General features: G+C 44.4%; 1 protein-coding gene across 2 annotated transcripts in view; it reads right to left on the bottom strand.

Annotated features, from left to right (window-relative positions):
- Positions 1–314: 314 nt before the first annotated feature.
- EGFR (epidermal growth factor receptor) overlaps positions 315–25,438 on the bottom strand; it is a 213,103-nt gene continuing 187,979 nt past the window's right edge. The window contains exons 21-28 of one of the 2 annotated variants that reach the window (XM_056137930.1): positions 15,136–15,291; positions 14,353–14,428; positions 11,820–11,966; positions 10,230–10,327; positions 7,997–8,164; positions 7,550–7,597; positions 6,756–6,861; positions 315–6,191 (exon numbers count right to left, since the gene is read on the bottom strand). In XM_056137930.1, the coding sequence (XP_055993905.1) occupies positions 5,833–6,191; positions 6,756–6,861; positions 7,550–7,597; positions 7,997–8,164; positions 10,230–10,327; positions 11,820–11,966; positions 14,353–14,428; positions 15,136–15,291 (1,158 nt within the window). In that variant the 3' untranslated portion in view covers positions 315–5,832. The remainder of the gene's footprint in view (positions 6,192–6,755; positions 6,862–7,549; positions 7,598–7,996; positions 8,165–10,229; positions 10,328–11,819; positions 11,967–14,352; positions 14,429–15,135; positions 15,292–25,438) is intronic. The other variant, XM_056137932.1, reaches the window with a different exon arrangement.

The raw sequence follows: 25,438 nt of genomic DNA, 5'->3' as shown, positions 1-25,438 counted from the left end.
GATAGGAACAGGCACGGAGGGACCCAGGGTCCAGAAGGTCAGCCAGGACCACAACATACAAAGCCGCATTTCAGTCCACTCAGGCTGACGCCAAACCATTATCAGGCCCCTGGGTGAGGACTGGCAGTGGGGAAGAGGGGCATCTGGGACTCCCAGTGCCTGGGACTGCACTTTGAAATTTTGAACCATTTAACCTAATTAACTTAATTTTAAAGAATTAGTAAGGACAATTATTGTTTGATACTCATTAATAAAACACCAATTGATGAAGGTGATATTTCGCTATAAGGTACCAATGAGACAAGAACAATGAATGATATACATCTAAAATTTTAATGCTCAACGTACAATCATATTCTGATCAACAGTATAAACCATAGAAAAGAGAATCTTGCTTTTCAATTGTACAAATAGCAATTTCATAGCAAAACTTTACACTGTTAAAAGGTACCGTCTGTAGATGCCTTCGCTCATTTCAGTTGAAGTTCATTGCTTTGTCTCAGCCCTCTTCTGCTGAAGTCAGATCCATGGGATCTCTTAATTTCCAAGATATTCTACAGCAAGATGTTTCTGGAGCCAAGGTGAGTTAAGGGGCTTCTCTCACCCTCTCTTTTTCAAGAAGACAATATGTTTAACAATGCCTTCCTGTCTCCTGTGCCTGTGACAGGTGGGGACCCACGCAGGTGATTCTGCCAAGAGTCACACAACCTCCCACCACTCACAGTGATCGTGCAGATAAACACAGAGAGAAAGCATTATTAACCAGTGCAGTTTTAATTCCCGGATATGATGTATGGAAAAAAATGCAAAATGTGTCTTAAAGCAAGAATCCTTTGTTGTACTTTTCCAAGTCTTTTGATATCCTCTATGGTAAAGTATCTGAGAGGTCAAGGTCTCTTTCATCCGGGAAATAAAGGTCACTTGGTTGCTAAAGAGAGGGTGGTGAGTTCGCTGCACAAAAGCAAGAATGCCTCATTATCTTTATTTTACCACCAGTCAACCTTTAATAGAGGAAATGGGAGATGAATATCTGTTCTCTATTTCCCTTCCAGCTGTCAGCTCAATCTTTTCCTCTCTAGTGCTTGGGTATCTGTGTGGGAGCTGCTGGCCCTCTAGGTTTCTAAGTGGCAGATGTTAAGGCCATTTGGCTTAATGTTCTTAGACATGGGATCACCCCCTGAAATCTCTGCATTGGCAAAATTTCCTGTAAGTTCAAGCTCCAATGCTTAATCTCTAGGCTGGTGGTTCTTGGCCTTGGCTGAGTCTCAGAATGACTTGAGCTTTAAAAGATAAAAATGCCTGGGTTTCACCCCTTATGGCTTGTAGATCATGGACCTGGGTACAGGGGGGCCTCTGGATTTTCCCAAATTCCACAGCTAAGGTCACTGTGTGGGTGGGGTGGGAGCGGACTTCTTGACGGTGAAGGAAAAGCTTGGTGAGACAGGTGGACTTCATCAACATATGATCCAAATTAGTCACCAAAACATGCTGAACGTTAGGGGTTTGCAGAGACTTCTGCGCTATTGGTTGGTAAATGTCTATCAGTTGTAAATGTAAAAATAAAACAATTCATTTCAGAGTCAGATTAGCAAGTTTAAACAAAGTGCTATGTTATTGCCTTTTTACATTTACAGATAAGTGGAGGTCAGCATGCAATTGGGCTCATCTATCAGTAATTCTGGAAAGGAGTTCTCCATGACTGTCACTCTGGACAGACTCAATGGAAACTGCCACAGACCAGGACTAAATTATATGTGCATTCCGCCTTTTCTTATTTTATAAATATAAATGTACCATTCTCCTCACCAGGATAATCTAGCTTAGCTCAGTGATGAGGTTATGTCTTAAAAGACAGAGACCTTTCTCTCAGTTCAAGGAAATTCTCATTTCAAATTTTTATTCTGTTGTAGTCTCTCTAAAGTAAACTGTTTAGTAGAAAAATGAGTTTTTCTAAAAATATACCCTAAAAAATTCAGTGCTACATCAAGAGGATACTCCTCCTCAAAAAAAAAAATTACAAAAATAGACTGACATCTAGAGATCCTGTTGTCTGAATGTGTCATTTCAATAGTAAAAAAATATAACACCCCAATACACCAGTGCACTGGTAATTGAGGCACCAAACAGGAATCTATTTGGAGAGGTTTTATAGCCCCAGACAAGGAAATATAAACAGATCATTAAGTTGTAATAAAAATGTGTGCTTATCAAGGGAAAGAAACGCAACACAGACATAAGGGCAATTTCAATAGCTATCAGGTACGAGTCAAAAGCTTATTTCCTGGGAGGAGACAAATTTTCTAAATCTGTAGAAAATGCATGTTATTAGCACTTGATTGGTGTATGGACCAAGGTTTAGGACATTGGGGATTACATAAGAATCTTCATTCTACCCTGCCTCTTTTATTCTGGCCCCAACTGAGGCACAGTGCAGACACATATTCATATGCCTACCGATGACTGAAGAGATGAGGACTCAACTCTACCTGTTCATGAGGGTCACATGGAGTCCCCCAAGATTCTTATTTATTTGGTCTGAGACTCCTAACTTCCTTCTTCAAAACTGATCAGGGCATTGTAGCGGCAGGGGGAGTGGACTCTTGGTTACCATTCATACCTATTGGCCTTGTCTGTCTCTGTATAGTCACGTGAGAAAAGGGGTTGAAACCTACATTGCATGAGTCAAGAGGAAAGCCATCGACTGAGGGCTTTCTCCCACTACTGGGCCTTTTTTCCAGAATAATTCCGAGGGAGCATTGAAAGTTCCCAGAACCAGACTACCTTGGAGATGAGTTAAATCAGAAAACTTTTTGATAGAGATCCAGAAGCTGATAAGGGCAACAGCATATGTGAACAGGACCTTGCTGTAGTCATGCAGTTCAAAGTTGATTTTTGTCAAGAGTCGATGAGAGCTTTAGTGCAGAAATAGGAAATGTAAACAGATTCCTAAGCACTGTGGATTATCTGCGATGCAATGGGCAGCTCCCACAGAGCTTCTCACTATAAGGTCAGAGGCAGCGAGGCTCAGGTACAGAGACGGGAAGAGTTGTTTCTCATTACTTCCCAAGATGACAGGAGGATCTCCAGACGCACAAAAGGCTCCTCGGAACTTGGAGGTGATGCGCACTGGGACTGTGCCTGCTGTCAGTGGCAGCTCCAGACTCCCACTTGTCCCCTAGACTCTGAGGCTGGCCCTAGGAAAGGTCTCCTGATGGGGAGGAGCCACAGGCTGGGTCTCAGTGGCCTCTGCTATAAGGAAGAACTGAAGGGTCAGTATCTGCATGGGAATGTGGCCACGGGGGGCTGTGCTGTGGACAGCCTGGAGTCCTGAGGGGCCCTCCTGCCCTGCCCACAGGGGACAGTGAACTGGAAGCACCAACCCCTCATGAGACACCAAGACCTCCCAGAACACTGGAGTGAGGACATTATGGGAAACCCAATCTTAACATTAATAGGATTAAGCAATTATATTTTATCCAGGAAAACTAAAATACAAAGAAAAACCTTGAATAGCTGTCATGGATTTTATGCCATTTTAGTAAGATGTCTCAAATGACCAGAAAACTAGGCTTTAATGGCCACTGTCTGACCCTCAGGAGCTCTACCTTGGGGCTGTTTCTCACAAAGGAAAGAGGGAAGAGGCTCCGAATGGCTCATTTTACCCCAGTGAGCTCCAACTATAAGACTTGAGCTCTGAGGTGAGTAAGGAGAGCGGTTTCCCACCAATAGTATACACTACAGGTTCTGAGAGAGGCTGCTTCATCTCGCTAATTATTGAAATTCCAACAGAGACAGATGCACAGAAGCTGGGAGTGCTGCCGCTCTTTCTGGAACCCTTGATCAGTGTTCCTCAGGAAGAGATGGAGCACACTTCCATGTCCTGAGTCTAGACCCTCATCCGAACTCTGCTGTCCTCCCAGCGAGTGTGCCTTTCTCTGCTGGCGGAGAATCCATGCTGCCTCCTCCAAGCTGGAGGTGCTCACTGAGCATGCTTGTCTGGCATCTGTCATGCAGTTCTAGGGTTGGCATTTGAGTCTGTCCTTTTACAAAATTATGAATTTCTGAGAGTTGGGGGATGAAGCTTTATACATTTCTATATCCTCAGTACCAGGCTTATATAGGTGTGCTAGAGTATTTGAGAACAGAATGGAATTAGTATATTTTTCTCATTGAGATAGAATAAAGTATTCTGGTAACAAAACAGTGGGCTCCAATCCATCTGAGATTCAGTCATTTAGAAGTCAAAAAAATGTTTTTGTGCATAACAGAACACACTCTTAGCCCATAAATACCTTGTGAAACACCTTATTTTTTGATAAACTGGATCGGTGTTTGTGTGTATAGACATTGATGTGTGTATAGAACGCCATGGGCAAATGACCATCACTCGCAGATGAGGCTGCAAGGTCACCAGGATCAGAAAAAAAGATAGTGTACCCACTAGTTGGATCTCCAGTAGAGGGAAATTATTTTAAACAGATTTTTTTCTTCTTCTAAAGCACCCATTTATATTGTGAAGGCATTCTCATTCACTTCAAACTCCAATTTCTTATGTACCACTTGCATTTCATACTATGTGATCTTTGCCTCCATCTGTAAAGTGCACACAGGGTGTGGGGCACTGTAAGTTCTTGCAGATTTGACCCAAAGCCTGGATGCTTCTCCATGCAAAGGGTGGGGAGGACTCTGAGAGGCAGTTTACTGGAACAGAACAAAGAGTAAACCACTTAAAAGTGAAAAGGTAGCAAATTATCTTCCGTGATAGCCTAAACTAAAAAAAAAATTTTTTTTGAAAAGGAGGCTAACTGGGTTTGATGAACACCTTCATTTCTTATTCTTCTGATGCATGCTCCCTTTACACCAAAGGACTTTACATAGTTCATCTTAGACTCTCTCTGGTGATATCGTCTCCTGTGAACCTGGAACTGTCCCAGTCCATCTTGAACGTGTTGGTCTGAAATTCGAGCTGCCTTGGCCTATTAGTTGATGTACCGTCAGTTTTTGCTAATAGAGAAAGTATACTGAGTTTCAAAATGAAGAAATGGAAGATAAACAAGTCTAATCATACAATGAGAAAACACTAGTCAGCTGGCAGAAGGCAAGTACCATGACAACTTTTATAGAAAAAGTACATCCGAGGAAGAATGCTAGGCCCTTAGGGATTTTTTTTTCCTCCCAGGAATGGTCAGAATGGCTTCTCCTTTTGCACTCATCACAATTGTCACAATTCTCTATGAGACTAAGGGGGCATCTTGATATGCAGAGGGTTTCATGTCTATTTCACTGTTTTACAAGGGAAAGGCCTTGGTGCAAAACCAGTTAGAGTCAGGAATTTGTGAAGATTCTGGTCCTTGCTTCTAGGTCACGGTTGAGTCTAGAACAACTCATGCAGCAAGTGCTATCTATAATTGGGTTTCTTCCTTAGAAAAGCTCATTACAAACTAAAGCAATAATGACAAAACTCCCAAAGGTCACCAAGCAATAAAAATCCTTATTCATAGCTGTACCCTCCCCGCTGACGCCAATATACCTCATTGAATGGCAAACTTTGCCCAGTGGACAACATTTTTCCTGGATGCCTTTTTTTTTTGTGGGCACCTCACAGTTTGAAGACAAAGAAAAATTGCAGGAAATGCACCTGCAGTTCCCCATGGTGCATTCAAGTAGGGTGCTTCCTGGTTGAAAGATTGGCTGATGAAAGCAAACATGGCACATCCAGCCCACGGCCCGAGAGTTAGTGCAGGCATGGTCTTGGGACTGGATCTGCTGTCCTGGCTGGGTTCATGGGGGATAAAGTATCTGGACTTTCATGGCTGGTGTTTCTCTCCAGGGTCATGCCCCAGTAAACTCGCTGCTGGGTGGTGCTACTCTCAGGTACTCTGCGTTTTCAGCTGAAGGCCCCTTAAAGATGCCATTGGACTTGGTTTCCTTTGGAAAGAAGTCCTGCTGGTAGTCGGGGTTGTCCAGGCTGATCTGGTGGCTGCCTGTCTGGGCCCAGCGGGCAGGAGCGTCCGTGCTGCTGGTGTGGGCAGGGTAGATGGTGTTGAGATACTCGGGGTTGTCCACTGCATTGCTGCTGGGGTTCTGGTAGTGTGGGTCTCTGCCAGGAGCTGCATGGAGAGGCTGGTTATGATAGACTGGGTTCTGGACAGAGCCTGCAGGCCTCTTGGGAACACACTGGTTGACATATTCTGAAAATTTAAAAAAAATCAATAGTTAAACCAGCCAAGCATCAGCCTGAGAGAGCTGAGGTCTCCCCAGCTATATTTCTACCAATAAAACAGTTCTTAGTGAGCATTCTGCCATGAGTGTGAGTATATACAGATCAGGACTGCCTGTATAAAGTATAGAATAGAAAATAAGTTTCACATGTCAAGAATGGAGCTGCAGCACAACAGGGATGAAGACTCAAACTGACAAGTCTGCTTTTCAACACTCAAGAGGACGCTTGACAATGATCACACCCAGCTGCCATATACTCACACGCAGATGCCTTTAAACACTCACACACGTCTACTTTCTCACACCCAAACACACAACCACACCCATCTCTACTATTTGTTTCAAACACCAACAAAACTTTAGACTCGGCCTAAGATACAAATCTCCAGTGAGTAAGCAGCTTGCTGTGACAGAGCATGTGCTGCCCACTGCTGGGCATCTCTGCCCACTTCTTCCTCAACCTTAGCTGCACACTACCCCTCTCAGTCTCAGGGCAGGCCCTGGATCAGGCCAGTCGGGGCTAAGTCACTCACCAGGGGCAGGCAGGAAGGCATCATTCAGATTCTCCTCAGGCACGGTGCCAGTCGGGTCAGAGCTGTAGCGCTGCAGAAAGCCATCCTCCTTGAGGGGGCAGCTCTGCTGGGGAAGGGAGCAAAGTTAAAGGTTTCAGTGTAAAATGGTGGGAGACTGTTCCATGCAGATTCAGACTCGGCAGGGTTGAGAAAGGGCCCAAGAGATGCTGTGCACCACCCCCCACACCCCGCCCACCCAACACACACACACACACACACACACACACACACACACACTACTCGCCCACGCCAAGGGCAGGAAACTGTTCCCTGCTCTCTGGTGGGGCTTTCTAGAGAGACAAACAGCAATAATCTCTGGTCCTTCAGAGAGCAGCCATAAACACACAGGGCTCCTATTACTTTAAATGTATTTAGAAGCTGAATTTTAAATTCACTGTATTTTTTGTTAGGAAAATTTAAGCAGCCAGTGTGGCTTGGGTCATCTGTTCTGGTCAGTATGTGTGGGCTAGAACTCCTTATAATGCACATCTGCACCCATTGAATGCAGCCCCTGACAGAGCTGGAGGCCAGAGCAGGCTCCGAGAATCTGTATTTTTACCAGCTTCTTAGGGTGCTGCAGGTAAGAACACTCTTATCACAACAGTGATAGGTGATAGCTAGTGACTGGCCTCAGGGCAGGGTGAGGGACCCACAAGGGGAAGAAACCACACAGGAAGATAATGAAGATCACCTGGGTCAATGTACACTAGCTCAGAACTACAAGGGATTCCTGTTTATTGAGTGTGTGTACATACCCCATTTCTGTTAATGCAAGTCACGGTGGAATTGTTGCTGGTGGCACTCTGAAAAGAAAAGGAAAAAAAGGGAAAGTTGTACACTTGCACAATTCTCATGCTCCTTGCTGAGGAGGGGAGGTTGTGTAGTGGATCTACTTAAAGGTGCTTAATTTTGTCTTGGCTTACTACCTTTTGAAAAAAAATCAGGTTTTTACTTTTGATTTAATTGTGCTCCTTAGTGGTCCTAAAATGATTACAATCAAGTTATTGCAAAGTGATAAAATAATACATGTATCAATTTAAAAATGGAATCATTATACAACTAACTCAGACATAGCTTTACCACTTGGATAAAAACCCACTGGTCTCTCATCAGAGAGCCCAGCTGCAGGAGGAGCATTTCCTTCATAACTCAATCAGCTCAAACTTGCAGATACAGCTTGAGGGTGTATAAAGATTCCATACCAGGGAGCTCAGGAGGGGCGTGCGGGAGGTGGATGGGCTGTGGAAGAAGCCCTGCTGGGGAACCAGGTACTCATCAGCATCTACGACATCCTCCATGTCCTCCTCCTCCATCAGGGCTCGGTAGAAGTTGGAGTCCGTAGGGCTCGGCAAGTGCATTCTCTCATCCCCCTGGGGTAGAGATTTTTTGAGACATTATGAAGGTCCAGGGAAGGTTCAGTAACTTTACATATCAAAGCTGTGGAAGTTGACACTAAGGTTAACATTAAGCCAAGCCTTCTAAATGATAGAAAGAAAGGGGAAAATGGCCCTCGAAGCCTTCTTCCTGGTATGCATTGTCAGCGGGTGTCCGCATGTTGGTCAGTTTATTACAGTAACATCTCATTGGTTCTCTGACGTTGTTTTCTTGTAGCTACCACCTCAAATTAAAGCAGTAAAATTCCTTGGCATCTGAAAGTCTCTGGCATGAGATGTTCACAGCTTGTGGGGCAGCAGAACAGTTGCACCAACACCTTTGACCAAGTGTGCTGTGCAGCTAGGTGTTGGGATTTTATGATTTATAAGAAACAAATATTTGTCCTTTGATCCTGTTCCTGGTGCCAAAACTTGGATTTTCCAGTGAGCTGAGAAAGATCCTGGAGTCTTTTGTGACTAGTGATGTAATTTCCCTGAAAGAACCAGCCAATGAGGTCACTCCCCAGCAGCACCAATCCCATGGTTAGTGAGTTGGAAATTTTAGTGGTGCCCCGACACCCTCAGGCAGGGGTGAGCAACCTGAGATTAACCAAGGCTTCAATCTGATTTATGCAGTGAACCTGAGACTAACCAAGGCTGCAATCCGACCTATGCAGTGAACCTGGGATTAACCAAGGATGCAATCTTACCTATGCAGTGAACCTGAGATTAACCAAGGATGCAATCCTACCTATGCAGTGAACCTGAGATTTACCAAGGTTGCAATCCAACCTATGCAGTGAACCTGAGACTAACCAAGGCTGCAATCCAACCTATGCAATGAACCCTATTAGCCTTCTGAAAGGATGAGCTTCCAGAAGTTCTTGAGTTAGTGACTGGGAGAAGCTTCTGGAAGGATGGTGCCCCCAGAGGCCAGGGAAGCTCTGCAGTCCCTCCCTGTATATTGCCTTACACACCCATTCACCTGGAATTTCCTGCCTTGTATCCTTTTATTTAAAAAATAAATCATAGGGCCCAGAGAGATCATGATAGGTTGAGGTGCAGGATGTGTACGTGGTGATCCCACGACTGACCTCTGGTACCAGACTGTCTCCTGAGCATCATAGGATGCAGGCAGGAGGCCCCGAGCACTGCAAAATGTGGTCCAGGAGGCGCCAGGCATCCCTGAAAGGCCCCTGGTGGTCCCTAACACTGCATAGTCTAAGCAACAATGCACCCTCCTGCCCTTTCTTTGAGCCACTGGCATCAGGGGCTGACAGTGACCCCAGATCTCTGAGCACCACTTGGGAACCCTCTCCCGCAGCAGAAATTATTCACTCTGTGAGTAATGCGGGTTTCTGCACCCATGAGGCACTCTCATATATGAACCCATCCCTGAAGCAGGATGTGGAAACATAATGCCAGTCAACTCAACTATCAGTAACTTTGTAAATCCCAGTTCCTTAATAATTTTTTTTTTTTTAAAGGGCAATGTCAGAAACATGGGTGGTAGCCTAAATCTGGGACTAGAGTCTGAGGTATTGGGTGGAGTGTGTGGGGAGCAACTTCTCAGCCACCGAAACACTCTGAGTGATTAGCCCCTGAGCAAAGAAGCCTTGTTGCTGCATCTCATCTCTCCATACCCCTTCACATATGTTGGAACTACAGAGCAACACCTTTGGGTGGGATTCCATATATTTTGCTTTTCAGTGAATCTTTAATACTACCCTGTGTGTTTGGTTTTGCTCATCTAATGTGTGGTGTCAGGGATCTAAAGCTGAGCATTGCCAGACAGACACCAAAGTCCGCTTCTTCATCTTACTGACTTAAGGCGTTAGCTAACCAACATTTGGAGAGCACCTCGGGCTGGTGTGCGCGGGTGCAGTCTGGACAGGAACTACACCTGTCAGTGGAGCAGGTGAACACATCGGCTTCACTCATGCTTGGGCATGAACTGACCTTGCCTGCAGACACTGGGGGATTTAGTCAGATGACCTAGGGAGCAGTGGCCACAACTCTGGGACTTGTGAGAGCAACTTTTCCCATGAAAGTTTAGCAATACCTGGATGACAAGGTAGCGCTGGGGGTCTCGAGCCATTTTGGTGAATTCAATGATCAGTTCACGGAACTTTGGGCGACTGTCTGCATCTATCATCCAGCCTGGAGAGCAATCAGGAAAACAGGACCATTAAAACTCAAGAAATATGATAAAGAGGGTCTTTGTGGGGAGATCCCCTGAAACCAGATAATGATAAAAAACCAAACCCAAACAAAACAAAATCTACCAGATCTTTGTGTTAGGCTTTTTATTCTTGGGAAAATTGCTTGCTAGCTATTTAAAGGCTATGCACAACTTTGTAAATCATAGTGCCTGAATAGAAAATAAAATCAAAGAAAACCATAATAATGTGATATATCAGACTGGAGAGATACTAACATCCCCTACTCTTTGGCATTCTGGCACTACTGCCTCTGTGACGGTGCAGCAGTATGACTGCAGGAACCTATAATGTCAACTCTCTAATCATGAGACATTACCATATCTGTGTTCTAGGTGTCTAGACATGGTAGAACATGGTCATATTCTAGGTCCTCACTTGGAAAATATCCTTATTGGTGCTCATTCAGAAGTTCTGAGAGCTGGAAACCAGATTAAATTTAGAGCAATCTAAAATGTGGAGATTCCACCCAATCATGCGGGTGTTTTCACTGATCAAATGCACAGTCATCCTGCCACATGGGTGGTGGGTGTTTTTGGGGACTTCCACAGGAGAAGGCTGCAAGAGGCCACTGATTACGTAAGGGTTCGGTCTACATTAAACAGATCAGAGGAAGAGCTACCAACTGGAAATCCTTGGACCTCTTGAGGGTTAATGTTTATTTTCTATCATTAGGATGTCAAGCTATTTTTGGTCAGACTGCTATGTGACCTTAGACAAATCATGTAACCTCTAGATTCCCAATTCCTCAGCCCAGAGCTAGTGAATTAAAATAGATGACCTCTGTGCTCCAAAGTTCAGAAAGGCATTGACATTTCTGTGAACTCAGCTTTAGCATGTTCCTTTCATAGGTAAATGCTCATTGTATGAGTAACATTGCCTATAGCATCCACCAAATGCAGGGTGCTGTGAAATAACAGTATGGTAGTATCACTTAAGTAACACACTCTATTTGGATTAAAATGTTTACTTATGCAGAAGACCTCATTTCTGAAAGGTTTAAGTAAGAACATAAATGTTGATTTTTATCTGCTGATTGTGGTTACTCAATGTTAGGCATTTAAAAACATTCAGTCTGTCTGGTAACAGGTTTCAAAATGTGGGACAGTTTTTTTGTTTTAATGGACCGACTCAAATAATAGAATACTTGGTTTAATGGCTTATGGCAGCTTTGTTTTACTTATTTTCTTTATAGGAGCAAAGGTCAGTCAGTGTTCAGTGAGTGAAGCAACTTCTTTTTAAAGAAACTGCAAGAGGGTGTTAGAGTGTGTCTGGACTTGAGAGATTTCCTTCAGGGATGACAGGAATGTTTTTCTTTGGGGAAACTGGACGTCTGGACCATTTTTCTGAAGGCAGCAGCACATCTGCAGACACCAGACATCCTGGGTGCCGAGGCCCAGCTGTGCAGGTTGGATGGCCTAGGGGTCACTCACACTTGACCATGATCATGTAGACGTCAATGGTGCAGATGGGGGGCTGCGGGAGGCGCTCTCCTTTCTCCAGGATGGTGGAGATGTCACTCGCAGGGATACCATCATAAGGCTTGGATCCAAAAGTCATCAGCTCCCAAACAGTGACTCCTAGAGGATGCAGAGGTCACTCATGAGTCAGCAATAATGGAGATGCCTTAACTGGACATCACTAGTTCTGTGGCCAGTGTTCAGCAGCCTTTATGTGTGTCGCCTGGGGCAGCTTTCTTTATTCCAAAGATAGAGACTACAAACAAGACTATAGATATGAGTCTTTAAATAACAACAGCAACAAATCCTGGAAACAACAAAGAAAATTCTCCTTATGATAAATATTGAAAACCTATGTTTTAAACTCAATCATGATTTCTGAAAAAGTCAAAGGTGTAGTAAAGCCTGTAGAGACAAAATTCTTTCTAGAAAGAAAAATGCTGTAGGATTCTGGTGCCCACCTAGTCAGTCAGGATGTTTATGGTGCCCCAGTGACAATCAGGGTGAAAAGGAGACAGATTCCCAGTAACACGGGGTGTGGGCAGACATAGGACCCTTGCTATCTACTGACCTGCCATCGGTCCAAAGACTTTCTTTAGACCTCGATTCTTGAGGCACATTACCATAGATATGTCTGGGTATTTCGAGGACATTTCCAGAACATTGTGACTTGTATTAACTATAAAGAATGCAAGATTGTAAAAGGAAGGAAATGCTTTTCTGTCCCTTTCTACTAACTAGTTCATATGGCCTTGGAGAAAGAAGAAAATCTTATTTCTAGGGTCTATGAAGTCAATCAATCATCATCTACCTTGGTTTGAACATGTGTTTAAACATGTACAACAGCTTCCCTTCTCTTGGGTTTCAGATCAGAGGGAAAAGGAGAGAAGGTGGTGGATGATGTGTGAGACTGAACGGTGGGATGAATCCTCTTCTTTTCCACTGTAATGTGGAATTTACAGATGCTTAACTGATTACATTTTTTCATATATTGGACTGAAGAGTAGAGTAATGAAAATGTCTTTAAGGCAAAATTTCATGTTCACAGTCCAACAATTCTAGGCCATGACAGCAGCTCACATTCATTCAATGGGACAGTTTCCACTGAGGGTGGAGGAAGGGAAACACATGGCTGTTAGGGTGACTCTGACTTTCTGCTATTGGCTGTCATTATTCAAAGGTCTCGGTTCACTGAGTTGATGGTTATTCCATCTCTGCAACAGGTGTGGGCTGTCAGGGTGCATCCAGTGACTGCAGCACACCTGGAGGGAGAACATGGTCCACAGGGTGGCAGGACCACCTGTCTGTGGCTTCAACCACCATCAGGGCTTCTGACTCCTGGAGCATACTTGGGAAATTAAAAAGTTGAAGCAGAGAAGAAAAGTTTGAACAGAGTTTAAAGACATATGTTTTTCCTTCTCTCCAGGGTATAAATGAAAATATGTAAAATTGAAGAGAGGCCATTTTGGAGCTCTGGTAGATGCTGCTGAGAGGTAGAAGGGAGAGAAGCCTGGGGTCAGGGTGATGACATGAAGGTCCCCTTGTGTAAGACCCAGGGTGGAAACAGAAGGCACATCTTGAAAATAACCATGCAACAGAATAGATTTATCTTCCTCTTTAGTTCATGCATTATAGGCAGTTCAGCTCACAAGGTTATGCAGAATATTGAATTACTTATTCATAAATATCTCTGTCTTTGTAAAGTTTTCTTTCTAGCAGAAGAGACAGATGGTTACCCTATGAAATAAAATGGTACATCTGGAATATGAGGAAACAAATATCTATGCAACAGATATTAAATATACAATCTCCTAAGTGATTTTTGTTTATTTGTTTAAGGGCTATTTCTGGAAGTGCTCAGAGCTTGGTTCTTTCTGAAAATACATGGCACCTGTAGAGAGGATTCAGAGTGGAGTGTGGATGGTGTGTTTGGGGAGAAGCTGAGTTGGTCTGTGCAGGACACAGTGGAGCCTGGAGGCATGGGCGTTCAGGAGAGGCTCTTGCCAAATCAGGCAATAGCCACCTTTTCCCTTGTTTTATTTTTCTCACATATACCTGTTTGCCAGGTCTACCCTGAAACAAATGATTCCATCTGCTAAAGCAAAGAGCAGGACCAGAATAAGGCCTTCACAAGTCCTGTGTCCTCTGAGGGGAACTCCTCCCAAAAATCTACTGAAACTCCCAGAATTCTCCCAAAATTCTCTTCTGAAACCAGGTCCATAGGAAAGTGTCAAAAATTTGGCCTGATTTAGCAGGTGGTGGCACTTTTTGAGTTCAGTTTTTCCTCCCTTCCCTTACCCTTTCTCTTGAGGGTTGGCCCAGGGTGATGTTTAGTATGGACTTTTTTGGTACATTTACTTAGTGTGATGGACACACACCAACAGTTACACTATTATTGATCACCACCTTGCCAGAAAGTTCTCAGATGGCAGAGCAAATAACATAAATCACAAGCCCAGCCAGCTGAGCCTCAGTGAAAATCCATTTACATCTAATTTCAACTCACCATAGCTCCAGACATCACTCTGGTGGGTGTAAATTCGGTGTAAAATTGATTCCAAAGCCATCCACTTGATAGGCACCTTGGGATGATAGGAGATAAGTAAAGAGACAACTATTAGCTTCCCTCTGTTAAAAAAAAATAAACTGCACTGTTCCAATGACAAAAGTCTAAGAAAAAGGCCACCCTACTCCATCTACATCACAGCCTGGCTGTGGCTCCCAGCTGGAGGAACAGGCGCCCGGTCAGTCAGACAACAACGAGGCTGTTCCACAAGCCCAGCCAGTGTCATAACACTGGAGAAGAGATCCGTGGTTCCTCAGCAGACAGGGGACAGGGCCAGCTGTTCACCATGCATATCCAGTATCTGCATAGTAAAGTCAGGAAGGCATCTCTGCTCAGCTGTGTCCTGAGGCCTGTTGGCAGAGTTCTTTCCTTTTTGGTGGGAGAGAGTCTACAGCATCTCTTGGAGGAGGAAAATGGCTCCATCAAGGCCAGTGATGGGAGAGAGTGAAGTCTATGTGGCACGTGAACACTAGCAAGACTATAACTTCCCTGGCGCATGCCACCCTGGTGTAGCATTTCCCAATAGCTCCTCTAAAGGGAAATGTCAAACCTTGGTGGAGGTCTCAGACTGTAGCGGATCTCTATAGCCTCCTAGATGATTCAGCCATGGGCCTCCCAGCAAATTCCCTCCCCTTACTCCCCTTAGCTCCCACTACCAGAGAAAGGGACATCTCAGATTGTCCTCACACCCAATTGTCCCTGCTGGCAAGAGAGATGTCTTACTTTGCCTCCTTCTGCATGGTATTCCTTCTCTTCGGCACCAAGGAGTTTGGCCAGCCCAAAGTCTGTGATTTTGACATGCTGTGGGGTCTTCACCAGAACATTCCTGGCTGCCAAATCACGGTGCACCAAGCGCCGATCCTCCAAGTAATTCATGCCCTAAAATGGAGCCAAGCAGGAACAAGATGAGCTGTTGCTTCATGCGGGCTCATGAAGACAGAGCCCCTGCTCCACTGGGAGTTCCAGCCTCAACACCCACAGGCAAGGCTGTGTGAGCACCAGAGAGGCAACCCACGCACGGTCTGCAAACTGCTCTGGGTGACATGCTCACTTGAACCTTGAAACGTGTGATATTTGATGTTGAATGGCAAAAGGCAAATAAAGGAAGATAGATCTTGCTGTTGACAAATTCACTTTTCTTCACTCACTTCAGAAATTAAGTGGCTGAGACGGGGCTGTAGAACTTTTGGGGCTGCTTGTCTGTGCCCGGTGCTCACCTTCCCTGCACCTCTTCCCTCCCTGGTTGGCCTCCTCTTCCCTGGCTGGCCTCAACTTCCCTGCCTGGCCTCCCCTTCCCTGCCTGGCCTCCTATTCCCTGCCTGGCCTCCCATTCACTGGCTGGCTTCAACTTCCCTGACTGGCCTACCCTTCCCTGTCTGCCCTCACTTCTCCCACATGGGAAGACAAAACTTCCACTTTCCCCTCTTCTATGTGGCACAGGCCACTCTTGTGCCAGTCTTACTCCATTCACTACAATGAAGATTTTTATCACTGGGTTTTCTCTCTCTTTTGAAAAAAAGCAACTGATTTTCTGAGGTGCCATAAGCTTCCCCCTACCACAACCTCCTGAGTCAGTATCACAGTAATAAGAGATAAAATTCAAGCGACTGAAACTCCACAGCCTGCCGGACATCTAGTGCACAAGCACTGGGCGGGTTGGGCTGCTCCTGGCCTGGGCTTCTGCCTTCCTTCAGTGGTACTTTTACTGCCTCAGGGAGTGGCGAGGCCAGGAAGGCCAGAGCTGTGGGTTCCTCTGCCCCGGATGCTCTCCTTTCGTTGGTTTTTCTGCTCTCCTCTTTCAGGCAGGAGAGCAGACCATTTCCAAAAGTTAATCCTGGAAAACTCTCCAGCAAGAGTGGACAGCACAAACATGCTCACAGAAGCTAACTGAATGGGAATAAATGGTTTGCTCTCTGATTATTATTTTTTGGTAGCTTTGAAGGGATCTGCATTTTCCTGCAATTGCATGGGATAGACATGGATGAATTCCAATTTTTTCTGGCAATTTCTTTGTTTCCTTTAGCACAGACCTTAGGTGTGATGATTAGTTAGCTTGCCTCACCAAGTGAAATTTTTTTTAAAGTCTCTCTTGAGCATAACCAGTCATACAAAAGTAAGCTTTTATAATGCTTATTGAGAAATTAATCTTTGGAGGCCATTTTGGAATGTTTTAATGTCCTTCTTTTATTGAACAAAAATAGTTTATTTCACATTCTCATTTTCATTGTACTATCTAAAAAACTTCTGAATTTTAAAGCTGCTGCTGGACTTAAGCTTCTTTTCCTAAGATTTCTCATGCATCAGGATATAAACTAACAGGACTCACTTCTTGCCTCCTCCACCCCCACAAAACAAAGCTGGCAGATTCTGAAAGTTCCAAATGGGGATTCTTATTGAGGGAGGGAGGGTGAACAGAGAAAACGCTGCCCCAACAGAGGACGGCTCATGCCCTTCCTACCCCCTCCCTCTGGCCCCGCACACACGGCCTCTTTGCCAGCGACAGTGCTCTTTGATTCACAGGACCCTCACTGAGTTCTCTAGTGGTCCCTGTGGTTTTGTAACAGAATAAGGCCTCTAGTTATGATCTAATTATGAGTCCATTAAAAAGATCTACTTTTTTCCCACCTCTTTACTAGGGCTACCTTTTCTTGCCTTTTCACCTGATTAGACTCAACAGCTGTATTGTCATTTATAGGCAATAGATTGCTTTCTCTCTCTCCTACTTTATTTCTCTCTCTTTGTTTTCATCCAGTACCACTTTTGTGAATTACTTCACTGCACAATTCCTAAAGAATTCCTCTATGGAAGGTACTGTGTAGGGCTGTATGCATGAATTACATAGTAACACAAATGGATGGTGTAGAAATCACACATGTGCATGGACTGTGTGGTGTTACACACACACAGTTTATGTAGAACTACACACACATGGACGGTGCATATTCTATGTACAGAGTTGTACGAGTATGGACTATTTATTGCACATGCATGATTGATCATGTTCAGTTATACACACATTGACTATGTTGAATTGCACATCTACAGAATTAAATCGCATGCAAGACTTTTCATATATCAGTCAGCCTTTCTCTATCCCTATCCTCTTTATTAAATTTTGTGGGTTTTTTCAGCTAAAGCAATCCTTGGAGAAAATAATATGGGAAGTAAAATTTCTTTTCCTAACTGTAAATTCTACTATTAAGCTATAGCAATCAAAACTGTGTGGTACTGTAATACAGACTCTCAGAGCAACAGAGCAGAACCGGGACCTGGGAGATAAAAATCCTCTCAGGTCAAAGGACAAAATCAAAAGACCCTACTGTCGCCTGCTTCCCCTAGGTGGCTTCATGGCCGTCATCCTCCAGAGGCCATTGGACAATCAGGTTTGGGCCCTCACTGACGAGACACATGGGGCCTCACGAGATGGGGGTGGAGCCGGTCCTTTCCTCCCCACCCCAACGAGACCCCACGTTGCCGCACACAAACGGCTTCTCTGGCTGCTTAACAGCCATGATCCAAGAGACTCAGAAACAAATCTTGAAACCCAGTGGCTTTTGGCAGAAATGCATCCGGATCCCGCAGTAGGTTACTGTCACCAGGCCATCCCAGGGAGGAAAGGGTGTTGTCCCTCCATCTGCTACCCCTAGGCAGCTCAGTGGCCACCATCCTCCAGAGGCCACTGGTCAGGTCTGGGCCCTTAGTAACGAGACATATGGGGCCTCACGGGATGGGGGTGGAACCAGTCCTTTCCTCCTCTCCCAATGAGACCTCAAGTCACTGCCCATGAACAGCCTTTCTGACTCCTGATCAAGCTGCTTAACGGCCATGATCCCAGAGATTCAGGAACAAATCTCAGACCCAGCAGGTTTTGGCAGAAATCCCTCCAGATTTAAAAATCCCTCACAGAATTTCAAAATCGTGTGGCCACTACTGCAGCCACACTACATCATATGTTATTCATAACCAGCAATAGAAAACAAATTGTCTACTGTTGCCTTTTCAGCAGATCTGAGTGTTGGGGTAAAATCCCAAATAATAATGGTGGGTCTGGTGTCAAAATATTGAATGTCATCAAAGTAGAGAGAGAGAGAGTAATGTGGAAATCATCTGCTCCACAGGTAGGGGGAGGGTTTGAGGTGGGGGTATACTGGGGTTTTTGGTGGTGGAGAATGGGCACTGGTGAAGGCACAGGTGCTTCATTGTATGGCCGAGACTTAAACCCGAAAGCTTTGTAACTGCTCTCACAGTGATTCACTGTCACTGTAACTGTCCTCCCATTGTTCATTGATTTGCTCGAGCAGGCCCAGTAGCATCATTTTGAGACTTGTTACTGTGTTTGCCATATCAAATACGTCATGGGGAGCTTGCCAGGCTTTGCCGTGTGGGTGAGATACTCTTGGTAGCTTGCTGGGCTCTCTGAGAGGGGTAGAGGAATCAAACTCGGGTTGGCCATGTTTGTCGCTTGCAAGGCAAATGCCCTACCCACTGTACTATAGCTCCAGCCCCTATGGTGATTCAATAATTAAAATTATAAAAAATGAAAAATAAAAGTAAGGTGGAGTTCATGCCCAATTCAATCAGCTAATTAGTGGCTGAATAAATAGCAGTATTCCTACATAAAAAAGCCCCTACTGAATGGTAAAAATATCTCCACACCACATATAAGATATGGGGTTCATAATCATGATATATGAAACACTCACAAAGCTCAATAACAACAACAAGACAATAATGCCATCAAAAACTGGGAAAGAAAGATGAAGAGCCACTTCCCCAAGGAGATGTAGATGCCTAATTAAATAGCATGGGAAAAAGTGCTTGTCATCACTGACTAAAGGGCAATGCAAATCAAAGTAATGATAAGCTATCACCTCCCACCAGACACTACTGGTGCTGGTGGGAATGTCTGAGAAAGGAATCTTCACTTGCTCCTTGTTGTCTGGTTCTGTTTCTACCAAGGGCAGTGTAGACACTTCTCAAGAGAAAAGATATAGGATTATCATATGGCTTAATTATTCAATTTCCTGGTCCCTACCACTCAAATACAAAAACATTACTTTGAAAAGAGGTATGTGTGTCTATGTTCACTGTAGCACTTAGAACAGTATCTAAGATATGAAAAGGACTCAACTGTCCATTAATGAATGAAAAAGGTAGAGAAATGATGATATCTATGAACCTGATGGAATATGCTCTGCACGAGAAAAAAGCGCAAGAAGCAGTGAGATCAGTGTAGGTGAGACTCGAGGGCATCATGTTCAGAGGGACCAGCAGAGGGAGGAGAGTGGTGAGGGATAATCGCACTCATCTGAAATATAGAGAGAGGAGACAAAGAAACAAATGGTACCAAACAAAGATAAATCTTTAGCCGCAGATAACAAAGCTTATTGATGGACAGTGAGGGGAGAAGAGAAGGGGAAAGAAGATCACATGGGCATGAAATAGGAAAGCTGGTGTAGGTTTGTGGGTACGCTGGTCATGGTGAGTGGTTGTGATTTTGTACATCAATACAGTCAACTTTAACACTATTATAACAGCCTAAAATATAGTGAAGGAAAACAATTCATTATTTAAAAAAATTAAAAAATTAAACTTGTTATTTTTGAACATTCACTAAAACCAAGAGGGACATCAGAAAGCCCCATTAACTAATCTTAATTCCAACTCTTCAAATGCCTAACAGAAAGAAGATAGCACACAGGTACATTTTTACTAAAGTTTTCTAAGGAGCAAGTGACAGTATTTTACTAAAGTCTGTGGATAAAGAAATGAGTAAGTAATAACATTTGACTCCAGCTAGTTGAAGAGTGAATGAGTGGCTGATGGTGACAGGGCTGACACTGTGTCATGCAGTGCTGAGCTCCTTCGAGCAAGTGAGCCGCATTGAGCTGGAGTCTGTGTGCCTCAGAATCCAGAGATCCTGGAGGACAGGGACGGTGCCTCACAGATCAAATCCCTGAGTTCTCACTGATCAGGACTGTGGCTTGAATTCCCTACTAAAGCCTCCAGGAAACTCGCCTGATTTCCCTGAGGCCTCCAGGGCTACTAAAAAAGAAATAAAAATAACCAAAAACCCAGACACTCAGCTCCTTGGCCCCGTGACACTGAATCCATATCACTGTGCTAATCTAGTGAGTCAACCGAGCTCCACCCCCAAATCCTGGGTTGTTAAGGACCAGAGGAACTCAATAAATTATGATGTTTCTCTGGAAATCAGTCTTCAGAGAAGGCTTGGGAATGAGAAGATTTTATAGTAACCCGCTGCAATGGAGAGCAAAAGAGGGCATCAGTGGGGGCGGTAGGATTGTGGATTTACATTAGGTACTTTGGGGACCACAAGATTAGACTTATTGAGACTTAGATAAAGTCCTCTTCATCGTCTCTGTCCCACACTATAAAGACTATTTGAAAGGCCACCTCTGTGCCCCACAGTTATAGTTTAACCAGTCACCAAAGATAAGGGTATGATAGTGCCTATGAACTCTCAGGATCGCAGGAAGCAATGTCAGCTCAGTCCCCAGTGGGGCCACTTGGGAAACTTGTTTCCTGATTTCTGAGGGCCTCGGAAGAACTGATCTCAGTGTATTTATTCCAATGAACCACTACAGGGTAGCTAGGGTGAATTTTGAATAAATAACAAGATTAAAAGGGCATTTGTAAAGTCCTATTTGTCTTTTGTACAAAAGTCAAACGTGGGACTTTGCTTCAACTATGTAGCAGATGTTCTGCCACAACATTCGTGAAAGAAGGTGTCGTGTGGCTGAGTTTCACCTGAAGCTGTTTCCCTGGGAATGAGGCATCCAGAGCTCTTGTGCCCCAGACAGGGATCCAGTCCTGTTCTAAGTCAAGACCCATCCTGAGGCATGGGAACAGAGCTGGAGAGGGGAGGATGCAGACTGTGTTCATTAACAGCGGAGCCCACCCACCCTGGGAGCAACCCACAGGAAAGTTAGAAAAAGGAAAAAACAAACCTGTCGGAACAAGACAGAAAGGGCAGACTTGGGAGTAAGGGGGCCTGACTTTTTGCCGCTCATTAACTTGAGACCCCTTGAGTTACTTATAACTAAGGGATGGGAGACACGGCTTTGGAACGATGATGCAGAAACTGTGCGGAAACTGAGAACCTCTTTGTTTGCCACTCCCCAGAACTCTTGGGGTGCTGGGTGATATCTCACTCCTGACCGATGGGTGCACTGAGCCCCTGGCTCAGGGAGGACCAGCTCTTCCTCCCCAGAATCCTTGGGTGTCCTGTTCTCTTCAGAGTCCCTCTCAGTTTCTGACTATGACATTGTTTCTGCACTGTTAGCTCCACATCAATCCACTTTCCTTAGCTGAAGCCAAGTTTGGGATACACAATTTTGACCTTGGACCTAGTGAGGCACTTGCCTTCTTCAATCCCCCACAAACACTGCCATCAGCAAGCACAAAGCCTAGAGGACTGCTAGGTATGGCCACCAAATCAAAACCGTCTAATGCACCCCCCATCCCCCATTTGGTCACACACACACAGATATAGATTATAGATATATATTTTACCTGCTAAATAATACCAGTATATAAAAGCTCAAGAAATAATTTGGTGAAATGTTTAAGAGTAATAAATATGCTTAATAGTTCAGCAAATTTGGCTTTTAAATGACATACTGTAAGGGTTCATTTAGATCAGTATTTCCTGAACGGTTTTTCAAACCGCCCTCTGAGGGTGGTGGGAGCCGTAAGTACAATTATACTTTCTGTTATCTTTAAGGAGATAGGTTTCCTGAAGGACTCTGTCTTTTATTTTCTTCTTTCTGAGAAGGGGAAGGGATTAAGTTTGGGAATATGTTGGGGAACTTTATTTGGGATAAAGTTTATTCCAAATGTTTGGAAACTTCTGATTTGCTTGACTATAATCTTTTGTGAAACAGTGAAAGTGAAAAAATCTCCAAATAACTAAAATATTGAATAACTAATGGATTTGTTCGCTTAAGCCTGCTGCCACTGACTCTTCTGTCCCCCAGAATTTTCAAAATGAACTTGCACCAAAGCTAGCATTGCATATACAGGGAGACTAGATCTTTCTGGTTGGAAACATTTTGGCGTCTCTCCTTGGTTTGCTTCTTATGAAGTAATGATCAGAGAGTGGTGTCCATACATTCACTTAGTTTTGTAAGCTTCTTTATTCCCGACAGCCATATGGTGGATCTTCCCTGGTCCCTGGTCTCAAGAATTTGCCTAAATGCTTAGAATCTCAGTTGTGTTAGACATTCATCTGGGTCATGTTCTAAGAAAGCTCTGTTGTCCCTGCAGCATGGAATGTGAGCCGAGTCCCAGTTTAGATAGTCATAATTTCAGGGCTGGGAAGGTCTAGCTTCAGAGCAGGAACTGACAGTGTTTTCAAACTGACATCATTATAGGATCTTTTGGATCAGTTTATCTTATAGTATTATTGTTCCAGGTAATATAATTTTGAGTCTGTTGACCACCTTATGTAGCCAGAAACAGTGCTCATGCTGTCTTAAGCAACTAAATTAGTCATAAGTGAGGAGGCTCCCAGACTTCCAGCCTGGAGCTTAGGAAACTATGACCCCTCCACATTGGGAAGCAGATGATGTCTCTGGAAACTCCAGGCTGAGTTGTTTGTTTTTTTCTACTGTGGAGAATAGAATCCCCTTCACCTTAGGCAAGGGGATAAGTACTTGCTGTTCTCCCAAATTTCATCATGGTCCTAGTGAGACTGCTTCTCTATTTTGTCCTTCCCCATTTGCTTGGGTGATATAATTTTATTTGTCCTTCTAGCAGTTTATCAAGGTCAAGAAACATGCAGAACAGTGGACAATTCTCCTTCAATATTTAGAAAACTTCCCAAGATAGTCCATGCTGTTTTGAATCAACACAGGACATTTATAAGTCAATAAATTCCACTTTGAAAATGCCAGGAGTTTAGTTTCTGGTCAGCCACTAAGTGTTTCTGGGTAGTTTCACTTCAAACTTTGAAAAAGAAAACTGTTTAATAGTTAGATAAATATTCACTAACACAAGATTAAATTTCTCTCTTCATATTGAGGGAACTATTATTTTCTCTTCCCTCTGGGGACAGACACTCCATCCCTGCAACTGTTCAAATAAAACATAATAAGGTTTCTCTTGTGAATGGAAAATAAATCTATCACTAGCAAAGAGCTCACAGCCAGTGTGGGAGGAGGTCTCTGGAAGGGAAGCTAACCGAGGACAAACAACAGCATAGTGGATGGAAATAACAGACCGACACTGCTACACAAAGCGCTAGCTCAGAGAACTTCTGGGTGCTGGATGCTCCTCTTGGGAACTGCTGCTTCATGCTTGGACTGGGTCCAAGTCAAGCTGAGTTCCTTGCAGGGGAAACTTGCATATCACAGTAAGAGAAGGCGACCCAAAGGGAGTGAGGGCCAAGAGCACTCACTGATGCAGACATGTGGGGCCACACAGATTTGAATGCATGTGGTGCCGGAGAGAGGAGGAAAGCTTGGGAGGAAAGCTTGTGAGCAAAAGAAGATCCAAGAACAGGAAATGCTGCTCTAAGAAAATGACTGCTGATTGCCGAACTAGATTAAGGCCATGATTTAGGCCAGATGTGAGTCCTGACTCAGATCCAGTTTAGCCACAGTTTGGGGAGAGAAACAGAGGAAGGGAAACCTTGGTGTGTGCAGGCAGGTGCTGGAGCCTGTGATAGATGTGTCATAGCAGCAGACAGCACTAAGGTGAACAGGTGCAAACACTCTTCACTAAAAGGGAGAAGCAAAAGGACTAAGCAGATATCCTGAAGCCATGTGATAAACACCAGAGTTGAGGTTTAATCTAGAATCCACAGAATCGCAAACTGCTTGGTGTGGACAGGATTTCCTGAGGTTATCGACTTATCATAAAAAGTAATAAGGGACATGAGCGAGGTGGGAAGGGACGGGGATGTCCAGGTGTCTCTGAGAATGGGCCTCACAGGTTGGTGGGTGGTGCAGCCAAGGGAGCCGCATTGGAGGGTGCAGCCTGGCCTGACACAGAGCTGGTATGTCTGTTCCCATGTGGGCAAGTGGAGGTGGACTCAAGTGAACAGGCTGGGGCCAGATTTCCCAGGGAACACTAAGTGCTAAGAACAAAAGGAAATGGGACACATGTCACCTGAGAAGGGAGGGCTGTACGTTTGATTTCCCGCTTCAGAAAATAAGGGAAGAAAGCTGAAAAAGAATTGCTGGGTTCAGGCAACAGGACATAGGAATAGTTCTGTATTGAGTTCCACTTTCTCTGGGCCAACCAATTCCTTCTGTACTATATATGGATGAGGAGTGGCCTCTCCGCTTAATGCCACCTAATGCTTAAAAAGTGACCTTATTTGAAGCAGGATTTTGCAAGCCTAATTTATTAAAGACTTTGAAATGAAGAAATTACCCCAGATTCAGGTAATGGCTAATGGATCTGTTGTTTTCTGAGACAAAGGAAAGGGAGTCAGACAAAATGGGAAGGAGGCCATGTGAAGACAGAGGCAGAAGGTGAGGAGATGTGTCCAGAGCCATGAGATGCCTGGACCCACCAGGGCTGGAGAGACAGGGTGGGATCTTCCCCTCAGCCCTTGACAGGCAAAGAAGCCCTTATCACATCGCAATTTTGTAGTTATAATCTAAATAACTGTGAGAATATGTTTCCTTGGTAGTAAGTCATCACGTCTGCATGATTTGTCATATCAACCTCAGGAAACACAAATGCTCATACACTGAAATAACAAGTATAAAGGCCCGGAATGGAGCTCAGCAGCAGAGGTCAAACCTCATGTATTCAAGGCCCCGAATCAGACTTCTGGCACTGTCCCAAAGATAAAAATAAGGAAGCAGCAGCATTTTCAGGAAACCACGGTGTCGGGGCCATACTCCCTGACCCAGAACCATTACCGAGTGATGAGGGTGCGACTCTGTGAGGGCCGCAGACTATGGTGGGTTGGGAGGAAGCTTCTCCTCCACAGGTACCTGGAGCCCCCTTGCTGTGACAGAGACACTGTGCTGGATGACCCAGAACACAA

The sequence above is a fragment of the Sorex fumeus genome, unplaced genomic scaffold (assembly GCF_029834395.1).
Source record: "Sorex fumeus unplaced genomic scaffold, SorFum_2.1 ptg000128l, whole genome shotgun sequence".
NCBI classification, from domain to species: domain Eukaryota; kingdom Metazoa; phylum Chordata; class Mammalia; order Eulipotyphla; family Soricidae; genus Sorex; species Sorex fumeus.
Note: the sequence above shows the minus strand (reverse complement) of the source record. Positions and strands in the feature narration are given on the sequence as shown.